The 18,933-nt window shown below is 38.6% G+C and overlaps 4 protein-coding genes, 1 non-coding gene and 1 pseudogene across 8 annotated transcripts; 5 read left to right on the forward strand and 1 right to left on the reverse strand.

Annotated features, from left to right (window-relative positions):
* Positions 1–2,160: 2,160 nt before the first annotated feature.
* Positions 2,161–8,066, reverse strand: LOC17900919 (kinesin-like protein KIN-14O). 3 transcript variants are annotated; one of them, XM_023790211.1, is made up of 20 exons: positions 7,985–8,066; positions 7,846–7,904; positions 7,112–7,231; positions 6,834–6,961; positions 6,617–6,700; positions 6,408–6,485; positions 6,241–6,333; positions 6,125–6,154; positions 5,289–6,008; positions 5,127–5,208; positions 4,932–5,027; positions 4,645–4,824; positions 4,384–4,490; positions 4,128–4,306; positions 3,851–4,015; positions 3,470–3,723; positions 3,235–3,398; positions 2,794–3,119; positions 2,526–2,698; positions 2,161–2,424 (listed from the first exon to the last, which is right to left on the reverse strand). In XM_023790211.1, the coding sequence occupies exons 2-20, from the start codon at positions 7,892–7,894 to the stop codon at positions 2,357–2,359; spliced, it is 3,096 nt and encodes a 1,031-aa protein (XP_023645979.1). In that variant the 5' UTR covers positions 7,895–7,904; positions 7,985–8,066; the 3' UTR covers positions 2,161–2,356. The 3 variants fall into 3 exon arrangements, with proteins under 3 accessions (XP_023645979.1, XP_023645980.1, XP_023645981.1); XM_023790212.1 differs by having other exon boundaries at positions 7,112–7,351; positions 7,985–8,003; XM_023790213.1 differs by lacking the exon at positions 7,985–8,066 and having other exon boundaries at positions 7,112–7,351; positions 7,842–7,900.
* A 789-nt stretch (positions 8,067–8,855) lies between these two features.
* LOC17900276 lies at positions 8,856–10,687 on the forward strand (annotated as a pseudogene).
* A 337-nt stretch (positions 10,688–11,024) lies between these two features.
* LOC17898113 (actin-related protein 4) lies at positions 11,025–13,844 on the forward strand. The gene is made up of 13 exons (XM_006305842.2): positions 11,025–11,255; positions 11,366–11,457; positions 11,579–11,743; positions 11,821–11,894; positions 11,970–12,050; positions 12,141–12,201; positions 12,349–12,398; positions 12,551–12,605; positions 12,829–12,906; positions 12,987–13,040; positions 13,286–13,339; positions 13,413–13,473; positions 13,634–13,844. The coding sequence occupies exons 1-13, from the start codon at positions 11,243–11,245 to the stop codon at positions 13,687–13,689; spliced, it is 894 nt and encodes a 297-aa protein (XP_006305904.2). The 5' UTR covers positions 11,025–11,242; the 3' UTR covers positions 13,690–13,844.
* Positions 13,845–13,932: 88 nt separating this feature from the next.
* Positions 13,933–16,890, forward strand: LOC111832654 (putative aluminum-activated malate transporter 3). The gene is made up of 7 exons (XM_023790214.1): positions 13,933–14,444; positions 14,609–14,838; positions 14,921–15,058; positions 15,156–15,425; positions 15,527–15,666; positions 15,786–15,932; positions 16,020–16,890. Exons 1-7 carry the CDS (start codon positions 14,257–14,259, stop codon positions 16,653–16,655), a joined length of 1,749 nt encoding a protein of 582 aa, XP_023645982.1. The 5' UTR covers positions 13,933–14,256; the 3' UTR covers positions 16,656–16,890.
* TRNAD-GUC lies at positions 16,737–16,808 on the forward strand. Its single transcript has one exon. It is a non-coding gene; the product is annotated as a tRNA-Asp (tRNA).
* Positions 16,891–16,910: 20 nt separating the features above from the next.
* LOC17898486 (peptidyl-tRNA hydrolase, chloroplastic) lies at positions 16,911–18,829 on the forward strand. Of its 2 annotated transcripts, XM_006304017.2 has the most exons (8): positions 16,912–17,316; positions 17,399–17,483; positions 17,789–17,856; positions 17,936–17,986; positions 18,086–18,159; positions 18,338–18,396; positions 18,484–18,560; positions 18,636–18,829. In XM_006304017.2, exons 1-8 carry the CDS (start codon positions 16,990–16,992, stop codon positions 18,747–18,749), a joined length of 855 nt encoding a protein of 284 aa, XP_006304079.1. In that variant the 5' UTR covers positions 16,912–16,989; the 3' UTR covers positions 18,750–18,829. The 2 variants fall into 2 exon arrangements, with proteins under 2 accessions (XP_023645983.1, XP_006304079.1); XM_023790215.1 differs by having other exon boundaries at positions 16,911–17,316; positions 18,338–18,560.
* The last annotated feature ends 104 nt before the right edge of the window (positions 18,830–18,933 follow it).

Consider the following 18,933-nt stretch of genomic DNA (forward strand, 5'->3'; position numbering starts at 1 on the left):
GTAGCAAGAGTAGAGACGATCAGATTTCTTATCAAGCTTGCAGCCGCACATGGATGGCAGATACATCACCTCGACGTAAAGACGGCCTTTCTTCATGGAGAGCTTAAAGAAAATGTGTATGTTTATCAACCAGATGGTTTTGAGATCAAGGGGAGTGAAGAGAAGGTGTACAAACTAAACAAAGCATTATATGGTTTAAGACAAGCACCGAGGGCATGGAACAACAAGCTTAATAAACTTCTTGTAGAGCTGAAATTTACCAAGTGCAGCAAGGAACCTACCGTATATCGAAAACAAGTTTGTGAGGATCTCTTGATCGTGGCTGTTTATGTTGATGATCTCTTGGTCACAGGTACAAGCTTGGAAGTGATAAGTCAGTTCAAAACAGAGATGTCTTCTAGCTTTGAGATGAGTGACCTCGGAGTATTGTCATACTACTTAGGAATCGAAGTAATACAAAACAATGAGGGAATTACTTTGAGTCAAACCCGATATGCACACAAGATCTTGGAAGAAGTTGGTATGAAAGACTGTAATCTTGTGCATACTCCGATGGAAGTAGGTTTAAAATTGTCCAAGTCACAACACGAGAGAGAAGTTGATGCAACGACTTATCGGAAACTCGTCGGATGCTTTAGATATCTGTTGCACACAAGACCAGACCTATCATATGCTGTGGGAGTCTTAAGTAGATATATGCAAAGTCCTAGGGAGTCACATTCAGCAGCAATGAAGCATTGTCTTAGGTATCTCAAAGGAACAACATCGCTTGGTTTAGTTTACAAGAGATGCACAAGCATACCCAATCTCGTTGGCTATAGTGACAGTAGTCATAATGTTGATCCGGATGATGGTAAAAGCACGGCTGGTCATGTGTTCTACTTTGGAGATAGTCCAATATCATGGTGTTCACAAAAGCAAGAGACTGTTGCATTATCTTCATGTGAAGCGGAGTTTATGGGAGGAACCGAGGCAGCCAAGCAAGCCATTTGGCTAGGAGATCTTCTAAGTGAAATCACAGGAAACTTGAGTGAGAAGGTAACCATACGGATAGACAACCGATCCGCCATTGCTATCACTAAAAATCCGGTGTTTCATGGGCGTAGTAAGCACATCCATAGGCGTTATCACTTCATAAAGGAGTGTATTGAAAATGGCCAAATTGATGTTGAACATGTTCCGGGGAGTGAGCAAAAGGCGGACATTTTAACTAAGGCACTTGGAAGAATCAAGTTCAAGGAAATGAGAGAGCTCATTGGAGTTCAACACTTGAAGAGTGATGAGATCAAGCTTAAAGGGGAGAATGTTGACTTAAGCTTGAAGTAAGGTTGGAGTGTAAGCATAAGAAGATTAGGATTAGGTTTTATATATTTAGGAGTTTATCTAAATATATGTTTTGGTGTTATCTCCTAATTAGAATAGGAGTTATAGACTAATTCTTTTCTTATATAAGTAGATGTCAAGGTGTGACATAACTTGTGAGAATTGAGATTAAGAGATTGAGAGTTTTAGGTTTTGAGAGATTTTCCTAAAGTAATAAAAAAGAGTGATTCTTTTATATTTGATCTTGATCTTTTAATCTTTGATTCTAGATGACTCGCAAAAGAGAACCTCAACTACTTAATAATAAAAATATCTAGTTACATTTCAACTAGTCAAATGGTTATGTTGCTATCTAAACATACATGAAACAGCATATTAATGTTCAGGATGATCATATATATAAATATTGTATTAATATATGCTGAAGAGGACATATCGAATTAGGGGTTTACAATAACTAGTGAAAACTATAGGGACCCCAAAATATTCCAAAAATAGATTTGACGATCACATCATTCGGTGACAGAGAACAAAAAACTTGACTAAATTCAAGTATGCATATAACACTGTGGGGACTAGTATACCCACCAATGATACTTTACTTTTTAGCTTTTCAAGTCCTTTTACTTTCATTTTTTACAATCTTCTTTTCTTCACCTCAGTAAACCTTACTCTTACTCTGATATTCCCTATACAAATTACATAACTTATATAAATTAATTTAGCATATATGTATATTAGCATACACACTATTTATGTATAGTAGAGGTCCTATCAAGTATTATTTTTCCCCCAATTTCGAACGAGTAGTACGATCATGAGGATACATTATTGTCATCTAAAAAAAAGGTTTCGTGAGTATGCGATTCGTATATTAACAACATGTGTTCATAAAAAAAACAAAATAAATGTACAAAATTAAGTCCCAACTGAAACCATTTGATTGGGTTCAGAGAGGGATTAAGAAAATTAATTAATTCCTTTGAAAAAATAAAAAATTTAGCCGCCTAAATAAGAACAAAAAAGTTTTTCTCTACGACCACCGTTTCGAATCTTTCGATGACTTGAGCAAATTAGAAACACTTCCCGTCTTCTTCATGCCTTGAAACACAAGCAATTTTACATCACCAGTGAGAACTTAAGTATAAACAATCTCTTCGATTTATAATAATTCAAAAGCTTAATAAGTTTCGATTCCTTACTTGGTGAAGACATTTTACTTGGTGAAGACATCTTACTTGGTGATGACATCTTACTTGGTGAAGACAAACCTGACGTGACCTTTTCCATGGTCGTCGCCCTCGTAGCCACTTGCTTGAGTTTATCAAGTGGTCTTGATGTTGTCGTACTACTCCTTGGAGTCACCGGCTTGGTTCTGCAATTTTTGAGATTCACCAGATAAAATACGTGTCAAAACAAAAGAACTTGTAAAATAGTTTTATTTTGAAACAAGAGGGAAAAGAACGTTACTTGTCTGATATCTTCAATGGTTTTCTCCCTTCTGCTGCATAAGCAACATCAATGGATCCTTCTGTTTCATTGTCGTACTCTGCATCAATGGAGGAAGTTAAGGTCTCTCCATACGTGGCAGAGTGTCGCGACTGTCTGAGATAATCTTGTTGGAATCTTGAGTCATCTTCTGTAGACAATTGTGAATCTCCTGCTTCTGAGTTAAACTCATCGGATTGTCCTAAGCTATTTCTCTGCAGTCTCTGTGGGTAATTAATGTCCTTAAGCAATTGAAGCCGCTCTATCTCATCGTCTTTTCTCGCTATTGTGTCCTTAAGGGACCCTAACTGCAAACAGTTCGTTTAGGCTTAGTTAAATCTCGAGCTTATGGTAGATCTATTTGAAATCTATACAAGAGAAGATTCATGAGATATTGTGAAGAGTGTGTTTTAGATTTTTTACCTGCTCCATTAACTCTCTAACGTCTCTACCATCTTTGCTGCTCTTTGCAGCACCTAGCTCAACTCCAGAGACACGCTCTGCGAATTTCAAAGTACTCATTGACTCTGAATATGAAGTAACATCAGGATTCAGTTGCACGAACATCAGTGTCTTTGCTCTCCCACCTGTGATATTAGAGATAAGTTTACTAATCTCGTTCGGGATGTAAAACAAGAGCAGCCAATTTTGAGTTAACCTAGAGAGCTCTGGAGAAGCTGAGTTAGTTTGCTGTTCCTGTATGGTACATGAGAACTCTTTGAAGCAAGCGAGAATATCACATCTCCTAGAGATGAGAGTGATTTGTTTATATGTTGTGCTTCTCGAAGCCTGTCTCCTGTAACTTCTGAGCGATCAACTCTCTCACTACCCGCCAGATCTACCAAATGTAGATTTCCATACAAGGCAGAACCGGTCTTCAAGTCCTTGCCACGTACATGAACAGTGACAATACTGCATACGGAACCATTTATCCAAGTTACTTTTGTCTCTTCTCACATAGTCTAGGAGACATGATGACTATCTAGAGAGTGATAAACGAAAAAAAACACATGTTTGTTACAGAGATTAATAGGAGAACCTGTGAGAGCGGCTACTTCTTTCGTTCAAGGCAGTGGAGCTAACGGCTCTGTTTTGTAGCCCAACGCTCATTAATTCAAGAACATCCGAGGTGGATGTCACAGGGTACATGCTTGCATCAGGTACAGCAAGACCGTTTTCTTGAGTTGTAGAAAGAATCCCTAGTGTGTGAAAGTCAAGGGAAACAAAAGAATGGCAACACAAACAGAACATAGGAGAAAGCATATCTAGAAATTGTGGAGGAACAAATTTTTTGAAAGAGCAATAAAAAAGGATATTTCTTTTGAGAACTTTCACCGGAGAGTAAATCGCGCACTTGTTCATTGTATATCTCCACCATCTGAACCCCGACTTCATACGCTATGTTGCTTTTCCGGGACTGAGAGATTTTGAAGAGGTCATTGAGAGCACGATAATTTACTCCCCACTCTTCTTCGCTGGCTCCATCTGGGCCAGTCTAAACAAAACATGAGTAACTGTAAGAATGCAGTGACATCATTCATCTAGCACCAGAAAATAATAGTGAATCAATACCATTGTGTAAGTTTTCCCTGATCCTGTCTGACCATACGCAAAGATACAAACATTGTACCCATCCAGAACCGATCGAACAAGAGGTTTTATATCTGAAAATACTTCAGCTGCAAGAATTGACAAGATACAACGGATATTGATATAAATAAGTTTTCATAAAACTGGTCTCTTAACTAATAACACACCAATCCAATAGAAAGTATAAATGGAATGGAAGAAAAATTCCTTAGGATAGAGGTCGAAAAGGTAACAAAATAACACCTTGAGTAGAGGCTGGACTATAGACCTTATTGAACCTAAATTTGCGATGACCATCTTTCCCAGGTTTTGTTGGATTGAGAACTACCAACTCCCCATGCTCACCAATATGTTCTACTACAGTGTTTGATGCACCTTGCCCTCGCAAGAAAGGCCTCACACGACAATACACTCTAATGTTTCCTGCAAGCCATAACTAGAGAACTTATAGGTTGCATAGAAGATGAACATTTATAACTATGAATAGTAAAGAAACATCAATGCGTTAAATTATACATGATCCACATTACCTTTTAGCTCCTGAAGTTCATTGAAGAGCTTTTGGTTTTCAGTCAGGACTTCGTGATAGTTCGCTGCAGCATCTCCAAGTTCAAGCAATTTCTTCCCTGAAAACGCAGATGTGTTGATAAACACCACTAAACTTACAAAGTCACAGATATATCATATTGAGCTACTATAAAAAACATGTATTCGAACTGACTTACCTAACTGACTAAATTCTGCCGTATACTTATCTTGTACTTTTAGTATTTCTTGTTTGATGGACTTAGAATATAACCTCAGCTCCTGCAAAATTGGAAGGTTTAATTAGGTGACTCAAGACAAACACGACGACTAAATTTAGACAATGGTATATGTAAACATACTTGTAGTGTCTGGAACTGGAAACTGATAAAGCTTCTATAGGAAAGTTCTTTCTGACTCCAACTCCGATTCTTCAACTCTGATTTTTCTTCCATTTCTTTGGCTTTACTCTTCCAGTGGACCAGATTTTGTTCAAGCTCTCGATTTTTTGCTTCAAGGCTTGTATTAACAGTTGATGTTTCTTTCTTAAATTGTTCCAGCTCTCGATTTTTTGTTTCAAGGCTTGTAGTAACAGTTATTGTCTCTTTCTTGTATTGTTCAAGCTCTCGATTTTTTGCTTCAAGGCTTGTAGTAACAGTTAACGTATCTTTCTTGAATTGTTCAAGCTCTCGATTTTTTGCTTCAAGGATCGTAGTAACAGTAATACTCTCTTTTTTAAATTGTTCAAGGTCCTTCACCTTTTCCTCAAGGGTCGTTTTAGCAGCAAGTGCCTTTTTCCCCAGCTCTTCAAGCTCATTAACCCTTTCCTCAAGGGAAATTTTTGCAATGTTAGCATCCTTTCTCATTTGTTCAAGCTCTTTCACCCTATCCTCAATACCTGCAGTAGCGACCTTTGTCTGGCTTTCCATTTGCAAGCATTGTTGTTCATACGCTTTCTTGGTTGTCTCCAGTTCTCTCCTTAAAGTAGAAATTTCAAGATTATATTGACCATTTTCTTTCTCTAGCCTAACCATATCCTCCTCTTTGTTGTTCTTCTTTTCTTCCAGCTTGGACTTTTCTGTCTATCATAGTCATCTCAAGTAAATAAAAATCTCACGAGAATCATGTTTACCACTGCAAACTTGCAATAAGCAATTATACATGATTGAAATGAACAGATACAAATTAAACACATTACCTTTATCTTTCGAAGCTGTCTCGTAGCAATCTGGTGAAATGTAAGTTGATCGGCAGGGTAACAAATTAGTGAATGTCATGAAACAAAAATCTCAGGGCCTAAGTTCTTTATGATACCTCATTTTCTTCACTAGTTCCTGAAGCTAAGGTTTCAAGAACTTTTATCCTTGACTGGTACTTCTCCTCACGAGATTTGAACACACTGTTTTGCTGCACAAAAAGAACTCATGATATAAAACAATCGAACACAATATACTATTTCTTTGAGAAAAAAACAGAAATACCGTTCTTAGATGCTCAGATTGAGTTGAAATACGTCGCTCGATTTCCAGCACGACTTTTCTCAGCAGACATACTACACGCTGGTCATTATAGATCAAGTCAGAAGATTTACAGAGCATGAGACAGATGTGTGCATAATTTGCTTTTGCAGAAACCTTTTAAGAATGTAGGATCCATACAAAGTGTGCTCAGGATTGGTAGAGTCAAGTACCTGAGGCATTTCACCATTCTTTTTCTCAATACTTTCATCAAGAATTCCATTCACGATACTTAGAAGTGACTGTGTGGGAGCATTCTGCATTCAGCAGAAGCATAGGGTATAATTTATAAAGGAATTTGACAAGAAACTAGTTTGGAAAAAGAAGAGAAGCAGAGCTTAGGATATGCAGAAATATTGGTAAATAAGGTAAAGGCTTAGGCAGAAATACATCTAAATTGTTTGATTTCATCATTTCTGAAATCTTTGCGGCTTGGAGATCAAATCTCCCCTGTTTCATTTGGAAAGCCTCTTGGAACTTGTTTCCTCCATGGAGCATTGATCGAGGGGATGATGGATCTGTGGCAGAAAGAAACCAGTTTCCAAAATGAAACTCATTACGTCCAATGGAATGACTATGTATGTAAAGAGGCCTTTTCTTAATACGCTTATGCACACAAAACAAAGACATATAATGCATAGACATTTGACAGTAAAGAAAAATGGTACCCAATGGTGAAGAATTTTGCAGGGGACGGTGAAATTTGGAATCGGGGAGAGCTTTGTGCCTTTCATAAGCAGTAGATGGAGAGAAAGGACTACGGGGAGTTGAATCTCCACGAGAGCTGCCTGATTGATCAGTGAGAGAATTCATCATCAATCAGACCAAATGGGATGGAGGTGGAAAAGCAAAACTTATGGAAACACTTTTGGTAAAGCCACAAGTCCTTCATTCTCTATCAACAACGCCTGAAAACACCATTTGTCTTATAAAGCATTAGACCAATACAGAGAAACTACCAAAACACAAACATGATAAAGTAATCAAAACCAGGTATGTCCTGACCAGCCACATAAAAATCTACGAGGTATAAATATCACTATATATTGAAATGTTAAGCTGGATCTACTATCTATAGTCATGGAGAGAGTACACAGTATACGTAACTTATCATAAGGATCGCATTGCAACTAAAATTCGGTAAACCAAAAATGCAACCTAAAGATAATATATGTGCTTGAATCAGAGAGAGTAATCAGTGGAATTGTAGATCTTTCTTATTCCTTTTCAATCAATTAACTTATTGTCGAGATTGATTCCATCTAGTAAAAACGGATGATCGATCGAAATGCAAGAGAAGTGGGATCTATCTACGTACCTAACAAAAAAAAAGTAGCAGCATTCCCCAAATTTGTAACAAAAATGAGAGAGAAGAAGAAAATAGCTGAAGAGACGAACCTACCTGGAGAGGAACAGAAGATTGCTTTTTTGCAACAAGAGAAGATGGGCATTTTGGATATACTAAGTCAGAACAGTAGAAATCACGATCAGACAACCGGATCATTGGAGAACAAAGACGGGGGAAATGTGATCGGGCTAACCTGGGGAGATTTTCTCGGGAAAATGAAGTCCAAACCTGCGAGAAAACACAGAGACGGAGAAGGAGACGTGGTTTACTCTCACGTCAAAGAGTTTTTTTTTTTTTTAATTGAAAACAAAATATGATTATTGTTTTATTATTAATTTTTAGCTGTAGCGCGAATGTAGGAAGAAGCGCGACTATCTCTGTTTCTCCAATCGTTTTAATTCATCGGGTTGGGTCGGGTCGGGCTAGGATTTTTAATAACTTTCGAGTTTTGAACTTCAAGCCCATTTACTTTTGTCACAATAGTTTTTGTTAATTACAGATTTGTTCCTAACTTTTGTTTTACTGATTATTGCATTGTATATCAAATCAATGGATTTTCTTAAATATTATCTAAACATGTCATTATCTGTTTATTTCCTTTTTGTTTAATGGAAGTTTTCCTTTTTGCATGTATATAATTATTCTTGTTATTATTTTCCTTTTTTTTAAAAATATGAAAGGCTCATTTTTTGAGGGTGTTATAAGCTATAAAAAGCTCGATCGTCGTCGTTTGTTGCTATTGCTACGTTCTCGCTTTCAAAATCGCTCATAATTCTTTTCTGAGGTTCGATTTAATTCCATAGAGTTATTCTTCATTGTTGTTTCGTTTCTAAACGCAAGTTTGCTGATTTCGTTAACATTTTAGCCGATCTCAAAGTTGACAGATTGTTGTTGATAAACCCTAGTTTCAGGGACCGACCAGAGCAATCTGTTTTTTTTGTTCAGTTTTTGTTTTCTTAGTGATATTTTATGCTTCTTGTTCAGGGAACTCACAATTTACGCTGACTCTTAAAAACGTTCTACCTCCTGCAATATCAACAAGGTATTCTGATCACTCAAATAATATGTGTTTCTTTGAATCTAAGGCTGAACATTCCTCTGTTAAAGCAGTACCTGCTAACCTGAAGCAACACGCTGAGGATTTCGGAGATGGTGGTGCGTTCCCAGAGATTCATGTTGCTCAGTGCCCTCTTTCTTTGGGTTCTGATGATAGTAACGACAACAAGCCTCAGTCCAAGGTTTTGCCTGTTACTGTGGATGCACATGGACACGTGGTCTTTGACGCTATTGTGAGGCAGAATGAGAACTTGGGAAAGATTGTTTACTCTCAACATAGTGATCATATCCCCAAGATGCTCAAAAACGAGGGAGACGTTGGTGAGGATGAGGAGTCGCACGAGGACATTACTACTCAAGAGACAAAAGCTGCCATTGAAAAGATTCTGAATGCAGCACAGCCTAACAATGTTGTGAAGCCGTTAGGTGATCTAAAGTACATTAACTATAAGCCATCCCTGCAGCGATCTGCAGCATTCAGTCCCGGTGCTAAAGAGAGGAGCATTAGGGTTTCGGAGATGCTTGTAGATCCACTTGCTCCACCAAAGTTCAGGCACAAGCGTGTTCCAAAAGCTTCTGGTGGTTCTTCAGAGGCTGTTCCTGTCATGCATTCACCGCCTAGAGCTGTTATTCTCAAAGAACGACAAGACTGGGACATCCCACCTTGTGTTTCCAATTGGACTAACCAGAAAGGTTATACAATCCCTCTTGAAAAACGTCCTTCCGCTGATGGAAGAGTCTTGCACGAGGATCAGATCAATGATAACTTTACCAAGTTATCAGAGTCGCTCGATGTGGTTGCGCAGAAAGCTAGAGAAGCTAATTCATTGCGGTTAAGAGTTCAAAGAGAGATGGAGATGAAGGAGAAGGAAAGAAAAGAGCAGGAGGTGAGGGCTCTTGCTCAAAAGGCTCGTTCTGAAAGGAACGTTGTTGCAAGTGAGACTGTTGATGTCCCAAGAGGAGACTATGACTACGATCGCGAGAGGGAAATGGAAAAGGAAGGACGGATTCAAAGGGATAATATTCGAGAAGAGCGTCGAAGGGAAAGAGAGAAGGAGCAGAGAAGGATGGGAGTCATCAAGAAGAGCAAGATCGCAAGGGACAGAGACCGTGATGTCAGTGAGAAGGTTGCTCTTGGAATGGCATCTTCTGGAGGAAGCGGCGGTGAGGTTATGTATGATCAACGATTGTTTAACCAGGAGAAAGGAATGAACTCTGGTTTTGCAACTGATGACCAGTACAATGTAAATGACAATCCCTTGTTTACTACTCAAGCTACTCTCTCAACGCTATACCGGCCAACGAAGAATATGGATTATGAAATGTATGGAAATGCAGACGAGAAGCTCAAGGGCACTGAGAAGTTCAAACCAGACAAAGCTTTCAGTGGTCTGGTTTCCGAGAGGGCGAGAAAGAGAGACAGACCTGTTGAATTCGAGAAGGAAGAGGAACAAGATCCTTTTGGTCTTGTCCAGTGGGCGTCGGATTTGAAGAAAGGTAAGAAAATATTTGACAAAACCAGATGAGAGGAGGTTTCTCTTCAAGGGATGACTTTGGTGGTTCTGGTCGGACCTATATCAATTTCAAACGTGGCAGGCAGCTGAAGTCTGAACTACTCTGCTCAGCATTTATCTTTGTTTCCGTAGAACTTATACTTATATCTTTATTTCAATATAATTTATAATAAGCTACTGCTTCATAACCTTTCTTGTCATTGGCGTTTCATTTACTTTGATATCTAAACTTTAGCGCCTTTATTTTCGGATTAAGTTTTATGCAGGTTGGTCTTAAGATGGTGGACACTTTAGCTGATGCCCATCCAAGAACTTTGTTAACTTGAAGGTCTTGCTTGAGCAAATGTGCTTTTTTGTTTGTCTATTTTTCTCTTAAAAATGGCCATTCCCAAAGTGTGAATCTGTTCAGTTTAATTTGTAGTGTTTGATGAGAGAGAATCACTTAAGAGTTAAATAATTTTTGGTTTAAGCTGCTGGAATTCTTTCAAGTATTTGTGGTATAATCTAACCAAACAGTTACAAATTCAAGATATTGGATTAGACTGTTTGTTTCATTCATTCTTAAAATAGCAACAAAAAGGAGAATATAAATGAACTAGACGGAAATTATAGCGAATAGGCGTATGGAGTCAGACAAGGAAGAGTGTTCCAGTTAGACTCGCTGCCATCACAAAGATAGTCAGCTGAAAATTAGACCTTGGACCAGAGGATTTCAGACCATAACCCAATCCCATCATGCTGTTTGTTTTTGGTGCCACTTGAGCCACTGGGGTCGCTGACAAAGAAAAATCAGGTATGCCAAGAACCCGTCCCGTGTTTAAACCCTCCGACGACGAGCTCAGACAGAGAACCTCTCTCCATCCATTTCGTTCGCTGCAGCCATGTACGGCGGAGGTGGGTTTCTCTTTTAAACCCTTGAATTGCTTTTTCGTCCATCTTTTGCGTCATTTTTGAGCTGTTTTCGTTCAACATTTGATTTTTTTTTTCCGTGGTGGGATTCACAGATGAAGTGTCAGCTATTGTGGTTGACTTGGGTTCGCACACTTGCAAGGCTGGTTACGCCGGAGAAGATGCTCCAAAAGCCGTTTTCCCTTCCGTGAGTCTTGATTTTTGGCATTTGATGTCACTATAAGCTTCATGGTGTTAGTGTAGATTAGCTCAAGTCCCTTGTTTCTCAGACTCTTAGGGTTTTGTTTTGTTTTGGATGTGTTCATAAGGTTATTGGGGCAGTAGATGGGGTAGAAGCCATGGATGTGGATGTTGATTCTACAAAGACTAACTCGAATTCTGAGGATTCAAAGGCCGAGTCTGAAAAAGACAAGGGAAAACGCAAGCTCTATGTTGGATCTCAAGCCTTGAGTTACCGCCGAGACCATATGGAGGTTAGCTTTTCTCGTTAATTAATGTTTAAAGTTTGTAAATTCTTAGGGAAATTACAGATTGCATTTTCTCTCACCAGGTTTTGTCACCCATAAAAGATGGCATAGTGTCTGATTGGGATTTGGTGGACAATATCTGGGATCATGCTTTCAGGTAACTGTGTAAAGCATTATCTTTTGTCTTAATTTTGTGTTTGATTTCATCTCTAATAAAAGTTTCTCTTTCAAGGAGTTGTCTCATGATTGATCCCAAGGAGCATCCCATGCTGCTAGCTGAGCCTCCTCTAAACAGTCAACAGCAGAGAGAGAAGTACGATTTTGCTGCTTTGAAATACCCTTTTTTCTATATTGCATTTTCTTGGAATGTGTTACTGATTTTCTCAAGTCATATGCTTGACAGGGCGGCAGAGCTAATGTTTGAAAAATACAAAGTTCCTGCATTGTTTATGGCTAAGAATCCTGTATCTTCCTTCTACCTTGTGTCATCATTCTTTTGATAGATTATTACGTGGCGATTATTGTAGTGTACTAGTGTTGATCTCCAGCCGGCTTTTGTGTTATCAAATGTATAACTATCTACACAACTTTGGCTTACTTTTTGGTGCTAGGTTCTCACGTCTTTTGCTACTGGGCGTGCTACTTCTTTGGTTGTTGACTGGTAAGTTTTTTTGTACTTAAATTATGACTTTTTCTCTAGTATGTAGAAGCTACTAATGTTCCACTTATGTCCTATATGCTGTGAAAGTCTACCTCGTTTGTGTTTGATGTGGTTAATCTTAGAAGCACTGATGAGATTTTATTGTGTTCCAGCGGTGGAGGATCCACTACTATTTCACCGGTGCATGATGGTTATGTTCTTCAAAAGGTATTTGTGTTACTCAGTTTTGTACGAATTCAGGGCTTTTTGATGCTGTTTCTTTGTGGTTTGAGATTTTCTACTGCAGGAGAATGTTTTCCCATCTTTCATTTCCATAGTGTCATCTGTAGCTGCTATAAATTCTCATACATGTTAATTCTTACCAGTTTTACCTAAACAGCATTGATGTATATTGTAACCCCCCGGTTGTTGACCATACTATTATTTGCAGGCTGTTGTATCATCTCCACTTGGAGGGGAATTTCTCACTGACTGCCTACTGAAAAGTTTGGAGAGTAAAGGAATTAAAGTAAGTTAAACATTTTTTACACTGTTTTTTTATCTTTTGAGCCAATTTACTTGAGTGTTGCTGGTCATTTATTTCTGCAGATAAGACCTAGATACTCTTTCAAGAGAAAGGAAATACGAGCAGGGGAATTCCAGGTGCATAAGTAAATCAGTGAATAAACTACTATTTGAGTATTATTTATTTATTGAGATGGAGAAAGAAAGGCTTTTGAAAATTGGTTTTGCGTTCTTGACGTAGAAGACGTGATTTTTATACTAGGCAATGAGGCAAAGCAATTGTAGGAGTGGTCTCATTTCAATTAGGATTGTTGGCACTTGACAGTAGCAATTTGCTTAGAAATTTTTATAGTATCTTATTTACTCCCTTCAAATCCTTTCAGGTTGAAGATGTAGAAATCCCTGACACCACAGAAAGCTACAAACTCTTCTGCCAGGTTCTGTAATTGATAATGACACCTCGTTTGAAATTTTCTGTTTTTTTATAACTTGGTGAATTTGTCTCAACAGAGGATGATAGTGGGTGATATCAAGGATTCTATCTGTCGAGTTCCTGATACTCCCTATGACGGTATCTTATGTTCTTTCTGTTCACTGGTTTGATAAATTTGATTTTCATCAATGCTAACTTGCTTAGAGTGGTTTGAGAGTTGAATGTTAGATACTTCTTATCTTTTAATGTTATTAATCACGTAACCTTAATTTTCCTGTTGTGATGAATTTATCTGCAGACAAATCATATTCAAACATCCCAACTACGTCATACGAGCTTCCTGATGGCCAGTAAGCTCCATTTTATATGTCTATTCTGTTTTTTTGTGTGCAATGTACATGCAACAACTGCTTTTATTTTCCATGTATAAGGTTTTATGTTATTTTCTAGACAAATGTACCAATGTTGTGAACCTTTTAAAGATGATATAAGTTGTTAGTTGGATCTGAGTTGTTAAAGCCATTGACATATAAGTTTAGAAGAGTCAAACATTGATTTTGGAAATCTGCGTGGAATGAGTTTATACTAATATTATAAATTTGACCGTTTATATATTTTTATTATATAATTTGTAAAAAATACTTTTGAGAATGTGTGGATAAACAATCTGTATTTAGACACGAAAACGTGCTCTAAGACGTGCATAGCAATCATACAATATTTGCATACCATTTCTTTACAAAATCAGGAAAAGTTTCAAATTTTGGAATATGAGTTTTTTTTTGTTTTCAACTACACCGTCGTGCCTTTGATAGAAATCATAAACCACAATGCACAGGAAATAGAATCCTTCCCCAGTTTTCTCATCTATGTTTACAGCTCTCTCAATCTTCTGGGATAATCAAAAATCAAGAACCCGAAATGGCGGCACCAAAGCTGGAATCTTTCAGGCGGGGTAGCATGTTCGACGGATCTTTCAGGCGAAGTAGTATGTTCGATGGTTCGTTTAGGCAAAGCATAAGGGATAGGCTTATCCCACAACAAACCAGAGGCTATTCCTATGTCAATGTCAACGACGACAGTGCTTCCGTCCATTGCTGCTCCTACAGGTCATACATTATATATAATCTCTCCTGCTTTCCAGAATCTTTTGTTGACCAAATTTTTCAAGCCCTTTTATCGTATAGGATAACTCTTGGCATCCCAATCTCAACCGTGTAACAACAATCTCCAAAAGATGTTTGTCTTGAAATGTTCTGGGTCTTGTTTGCAGGTACTTTTCTGACAAGATTACTGGGCTTGTGAAGATATCACAAGATGTTTTGGTTACGGCATGGAAGATGGGAACATCTGACCCGAGGAAGATCATATTCTCGGCGAAGATGGGTTTGGCTCTGACACTTACATCTATCCTCATATTCTTTAAGATCCCAGGATTAGAGCTCAGCAGCCACTATCTCTGGGCAATTCTCACAGTAGTTGTTATCTTCGAGTTCAGTATAGGTAAATGCAACATACCACGTAACACACCAACTTTTGATTATTTTAAAAATTTAATACCTGACGTGATCTCTTCTTTGTGTAGGAGCCACCTTTAGCAAAGGATGTAACAGGGGCCTAGGAACATTATCTGCAGGAGGATTGGCACTTGGCATGGCTTGGATATCTGAGAAGACTGGAGATTGGGCAGAGATTTTTAATGCTGCTAGCATCTTTGTAGTAGGTATATATATAAATAAGATCCTGTGGCCTAAAGTAAAGTTTCCACCTTAAAACTCATTCTGATTTCTGACAACACTGTGTACCTTCTCTTGTATCAGCCTTTTTTGCCACTTATGCAAAGCTATATCCAACGATGAAGCCGTATGAGTACGGATTCCGGGTGTTCTTGCTGACTTATTGCTATGTAATAGTGTCAGGCTACAAAACAGGGGAATTCATGGAAACTGCTGTTTCAAGGTTCCTTCTGATAGCTCTTGGTGCCTGTGTTGGCCTCATTGTGAATACTTGCATTTATCCCATATGGGCTGGCGAGGATCTCCATAACTTGGTCGCCAAGAACTTTCTGAATGTAGCGACTTCTTTGGAAGGTTTATTATAAAACTCTCACTGATTTTGAGTTTCTGGTTGAAAAGCTTATTCTGTTTCTTGTCAAATCGAATCCATAGAAAATGCTTTTTTCTTTCTGCAGGTTGTGTGAACGCATATCTTGATTGTGTAGCATATGATACGATCCCATCTAGGATTCTTGTCTATGCAGCTGTCACGGAAGACCCAGTGTACAGTGGTTACAGATCAGCCGTTCAATCTACAAGCCAAGAGGATACTCTGGTGGGATTCTTTTACTCATCCAACACATTAAGAAGGGCAGCAAATCTATCAAAAGACCAATTTACTTCAGATTCTGACATCTTTTTGTTGTTGTTGTTGTTGTTGGTGTGATTGTGAAGATGGGTTTTGCATCATGGGAGCCACCACACGGTCCATACAGATCCTTTAGATATCCATGGGCAATGTATGTGAAAGTAGGTGGTGCACTGAGGCATTGTGCTTTCATGGTCATGGCATTACATGGCTGCATTCTCTCAGAGATTCAGGTACATACTAGCTTGTTCCCCCCTCTTCCAATCTTCCAATTCTCAAAAGTATTGGAAGAGACAAGAGTATGATGCATTGTAATACAGGCTGCAGAGGATAGAAGACAAGAGTTTCGTAATGAGCTTCAAAGAGTGGGCATTGAAGGAGCAAAAGTACTCAGATTCATTGGGGAAAAACTAAAGAAGATGGAGAGACTAAACCCAATAGAAGACATACTCCACGAAATTCACCAAGCAGCCGAAGAACTACAGAGCAAAATCGACAAGAAATCTTACCTTCTCGTGAACGCCAGGAATTGGGAAATCGGTAATCGGTATAGAGGGGATTCGAGTGATGAACACAAAATCTCGCACCTTGACGCTGATCTAAGCCGGATCCTTGCTCATAAATCCCAGAGTGAAGCCACGCTTCGTCCACCAACGAATTGGGATGCTGTAACAACTGCAAAGAACTTGAATTCGGCAACGATGTACCCTCACCAGCAATCAAGGACGACGATACAGAAACAGCCGTCGTGGCCCAGCCGGATCTCTATTACGCCGGGAAGTATGTTCCAGCCACCACTGGAGGAGGCGTCGATGATGTACGAGAGCGCGAGTAATCTGTCTCTAGCTACATTCGCTTCGTTATTGATCGAATTCGTAGCGAGGCTTGAGAATCTTGTCAACGCGTACGATGAGCTGAGTATGAAAGCTAATTTCAAAGAAGCAGCTGCTGAGTGAAGACGACAATGCATCGGATTTGTTAGTTTCCCTTTATTGTTTTGTGTTAATTATTTTATACCCAGATCTTGTAACAAAGATGTCGTTGTAGTATAGTGGTAAGTATTCCCGCCTGTCACGCGGGTGACCCGGGTTCGATCCCCGGCAGCGGCGATTAATTTTTTTTGTCCTTTTATTTTATTTTTGCGCCCCTGAACTTGGGGGTCTTTTAAATTCTAGTCCCTTCATTTTAGTTTCCCTTTTTCAGTTGCTTTGTTTGGTCGACACCGACAGAACAAATCCAATCCAAATTTGGTTGGGGATAAACTTATAAACCCTAATTCTCTGAAGAAAGATGAAAGGTTTAGTTTTTCCCGCTAAAATTGCTAATCTCAGCTTCCCTTCTGGCTGTTGCACACTATTTTTCCGATCACCCACGAAGTTTTTTTCGCCGGCATTGCCTTACTCGATATCATATCCTTGTCGGAAGCTGACCGGAGGAAGAAGGGGTATAGGAGGCTTGATGTCTCAGTCTCTATCGAATCCATTCTCCTCTCAACCGGAATCAGAGTTACTTCAAGCTTTACCCTCTTCGAAGCCGAAATCTCCGCCACCACAGCTGCCATGGCTCATTGTGGGTTTGGGTAATCCAGGCAAGAAATACCAGGGCACTCGCCACAATGTATCTCTCTTTCTTCTCTCTTGCTTTCTCACTTTGAGTTTTCCTTTTCATGTTTCCTGACGTGGTCTTTATTATATTGCAGGTTGGTTTTGAGATGTTGGACGCTTTGGCTGATGCAGAAGGGATATCTATGAGCACCGTTAACTTCAAGGCCTTGTTTGGGAAAGGTTCTCTTTTCATTCTCCTATCTTCTCCGTTGTGAATGTTCTTATGTCAAAGTGTGAAACTTTCATTTAAATTTTATACGTCTTTAATTTTTGATGAGGGTGATAGAAACAATGGCTAACTATTTTTCGAAGATTCAGCTTGCTTAACAGATTCTTGTTTCGTTATCCTATCTGATGTTCATAACTAGTCTGTGAAGCTGGTTGGTTTGAAAAGATTTCTAGTTCTATAATGCAGAGAGATTGAACTGGCCTTCCTTTTGTCTTTGGTTTGTTTATAACTCTGGATATTGGTTTATCTATTATAGGCGTTATTGGAAACATACCGATTATGCTGGCTAAACCTCAAACTTATATGAACCTAAGTGGTGAGTCTGTAAGTGAGCTAATCTCTCTACCTATTGTCACTTGAAATTTTGATACTTTCTGTTTATGATTGGTTGAATTGTTTCAAGGTTGGACAAATTGTTTCCTTTTACAAGATCCCGCTAAAGCAAGTACTTGTGGTATACTTTACCTTCTCTCTCTCTCTCTCTCTCTCAGTCTTTAAATTCTCTATTTAGAGTGCATATGCCGTCTTGAAGAACTTTCTGTGTTTTCTTCAGATTTACGATGACTTAGATTTACCCTTTGGTAAACTGCGTTTATTGCCAAAAGGTGGTCATGGAGGGCACAATGGGTACAAAGCTTTTCCCTTTTTATCTTACCTGTTAAGGGATGGTTTTTACTAATGAATTAAGTATTGTCTTTACTCTTACTTACGAAGCAATGTGGATGGATAACTGTAAACGTTTTTACTTTTCACTATCAAATTATAGAGAAACTCGTAATGGAATGTTCTGGTCATTTACTTGCAGGATGAGAAGCATTATAGATCGCCTCAAAGGGAGCAGAGATTTTCCTCGTCTAAGAATAGGTGACGTTCTTATATGTCTGCACTTTGACATACCAGTTTCACATTGTTTCTTTAGGTTTGTGCAAATCGTTGTGAGTTATGTTTTAGGGATCGGGCGGCCTCCAGGGAAAATGGATACAGCCAACTTTGTTCTTCGCCAGTTCAATAGACAAGAGCAGGAAGAGGTAAGAAGAAGAGAAATCCCAACATTATGTCAATATTTCAGAAAATTTTAAAACAGATAGTGTCTTGGTTTGCAGTTAGATCATACATTCCAAACTGGGATAGAAGCAATAAGGATTCTTTTGCTTGAAGGGATCAACAAAAGTGCAACCTTTGTCAACACTCAGAAATCTATGGAGCAACTTAGCTAAAAAAAGACATTGTTCCATTACATATAACAACTGCAGAGTATTCTTACCGATTCATTATTAATATATTTTTGTTCCATTCATATTGTTTTGTGTCCTTTATGAGCAAATTGTATTTATCAGAAGAGAACCACATTATTCGTTTATCATATAATTGGTCTTAATTTTAATAAAGCTTATGCAACTC

This window comes from Capsella rubella, unplaced genomic scaffold, assembly GCF_000375325.1.
Source record: "Capsella rubella cultivar Monte Gargano unplaced genomic scaffold, Caprub1_0 scaffold_1, whole genome shotgun sequence".
NCBI lineage: Eukaryota > Viridiplantae > Streptophyta > Magnoliopsida > Brassicales > Brassicaceae > Capsella > Capsella rubella.

Excerpts from the sequence above, each read along its gene's own strand:
- LOC17900919 (XM_023790211.1), bottom strand. The coding sequence starts at position 7,894 with ATGCCCATCTTCTCTTGTTGCAAAAAAGCAATCTTCTGTTCCTCTCCA. Across the intron at positions 5,209-5,288 it reads TCCAGTTCCAGACACTACAA|GAGCTGAGGTTATATTCTAA; the intron begins GTATGTTTACAT and ends CCAATTTTGCAG. Across the intron at positions 3,120-3,234 it reads TTAGAGAGTTAATGGAGCAG|TTAGGGTCCCTTAAGGACAC; the intron begins GTAAAAAATCTA and ends AACTGTTTGCAG.
- LOC17898113 (XM_006305842.2), top strand. Across the intron at positions 11,458-11,578 it reads CAAAAGCCGTTTTCCCTTCC|GTTATTGGGGCAGTAGATGG; the intron begins GTGAGTCTTGAT and ends TGTGTTCATAAG. Across the intron at positions 11,744-11,820 it reads ACCGCCGAGACCATATGGAG|GTTTTGTCACCCATAAAAGA; the intron begins GTTAGCTTTTCT and ends TTCTCTCACCAG.
- LOC111832654 (XM_023790214.1), top strand. The coding sequence starts at position 14,257 with ATGGCGGCACCAAAGCTGGAATCTTTCAGGCGGGGTAGCATGTTCGAC. Across the intron at positions 14,445-14,608 it reads GTCCATTGCTGCTCCTACAG|GTACTTTTCTGACAAGATTA; the intron begins GTCATACATTAT and ends TCTTGTTTGCAG. Across the intron at positions 15,667-15,785 it reads CAAGCCAAGAGGATACTCTG|ATGGGTTTTGCATCATGGGA; the intron begins GTGGGATTCTTT and ends GTGATTGTGAAG.
- LOC17898486 (XM_023790215.1), top strand. The coding sequence starts at position 16,990 with ATGAAAGGTTTAGTTTTTCCCGCTAAAATTGCTAATCTCAGCTTCCCT. Across the intron at positions 17,317-17,398 it reads ACCAGGGCACTCGCCACAAT|GTTGGTTTTGAGATGTTGGA; the intron begins GTATCTCTCTTT and ends ATTATATTGCAG. Across the intron at positions 18,160-18,337 it reads GGTCATGGAGGGCACAATGG|GATGAGAAGCATTATAGATC; the intron begins GTACAAAGCTTT and ends ATTTACTTGCAG.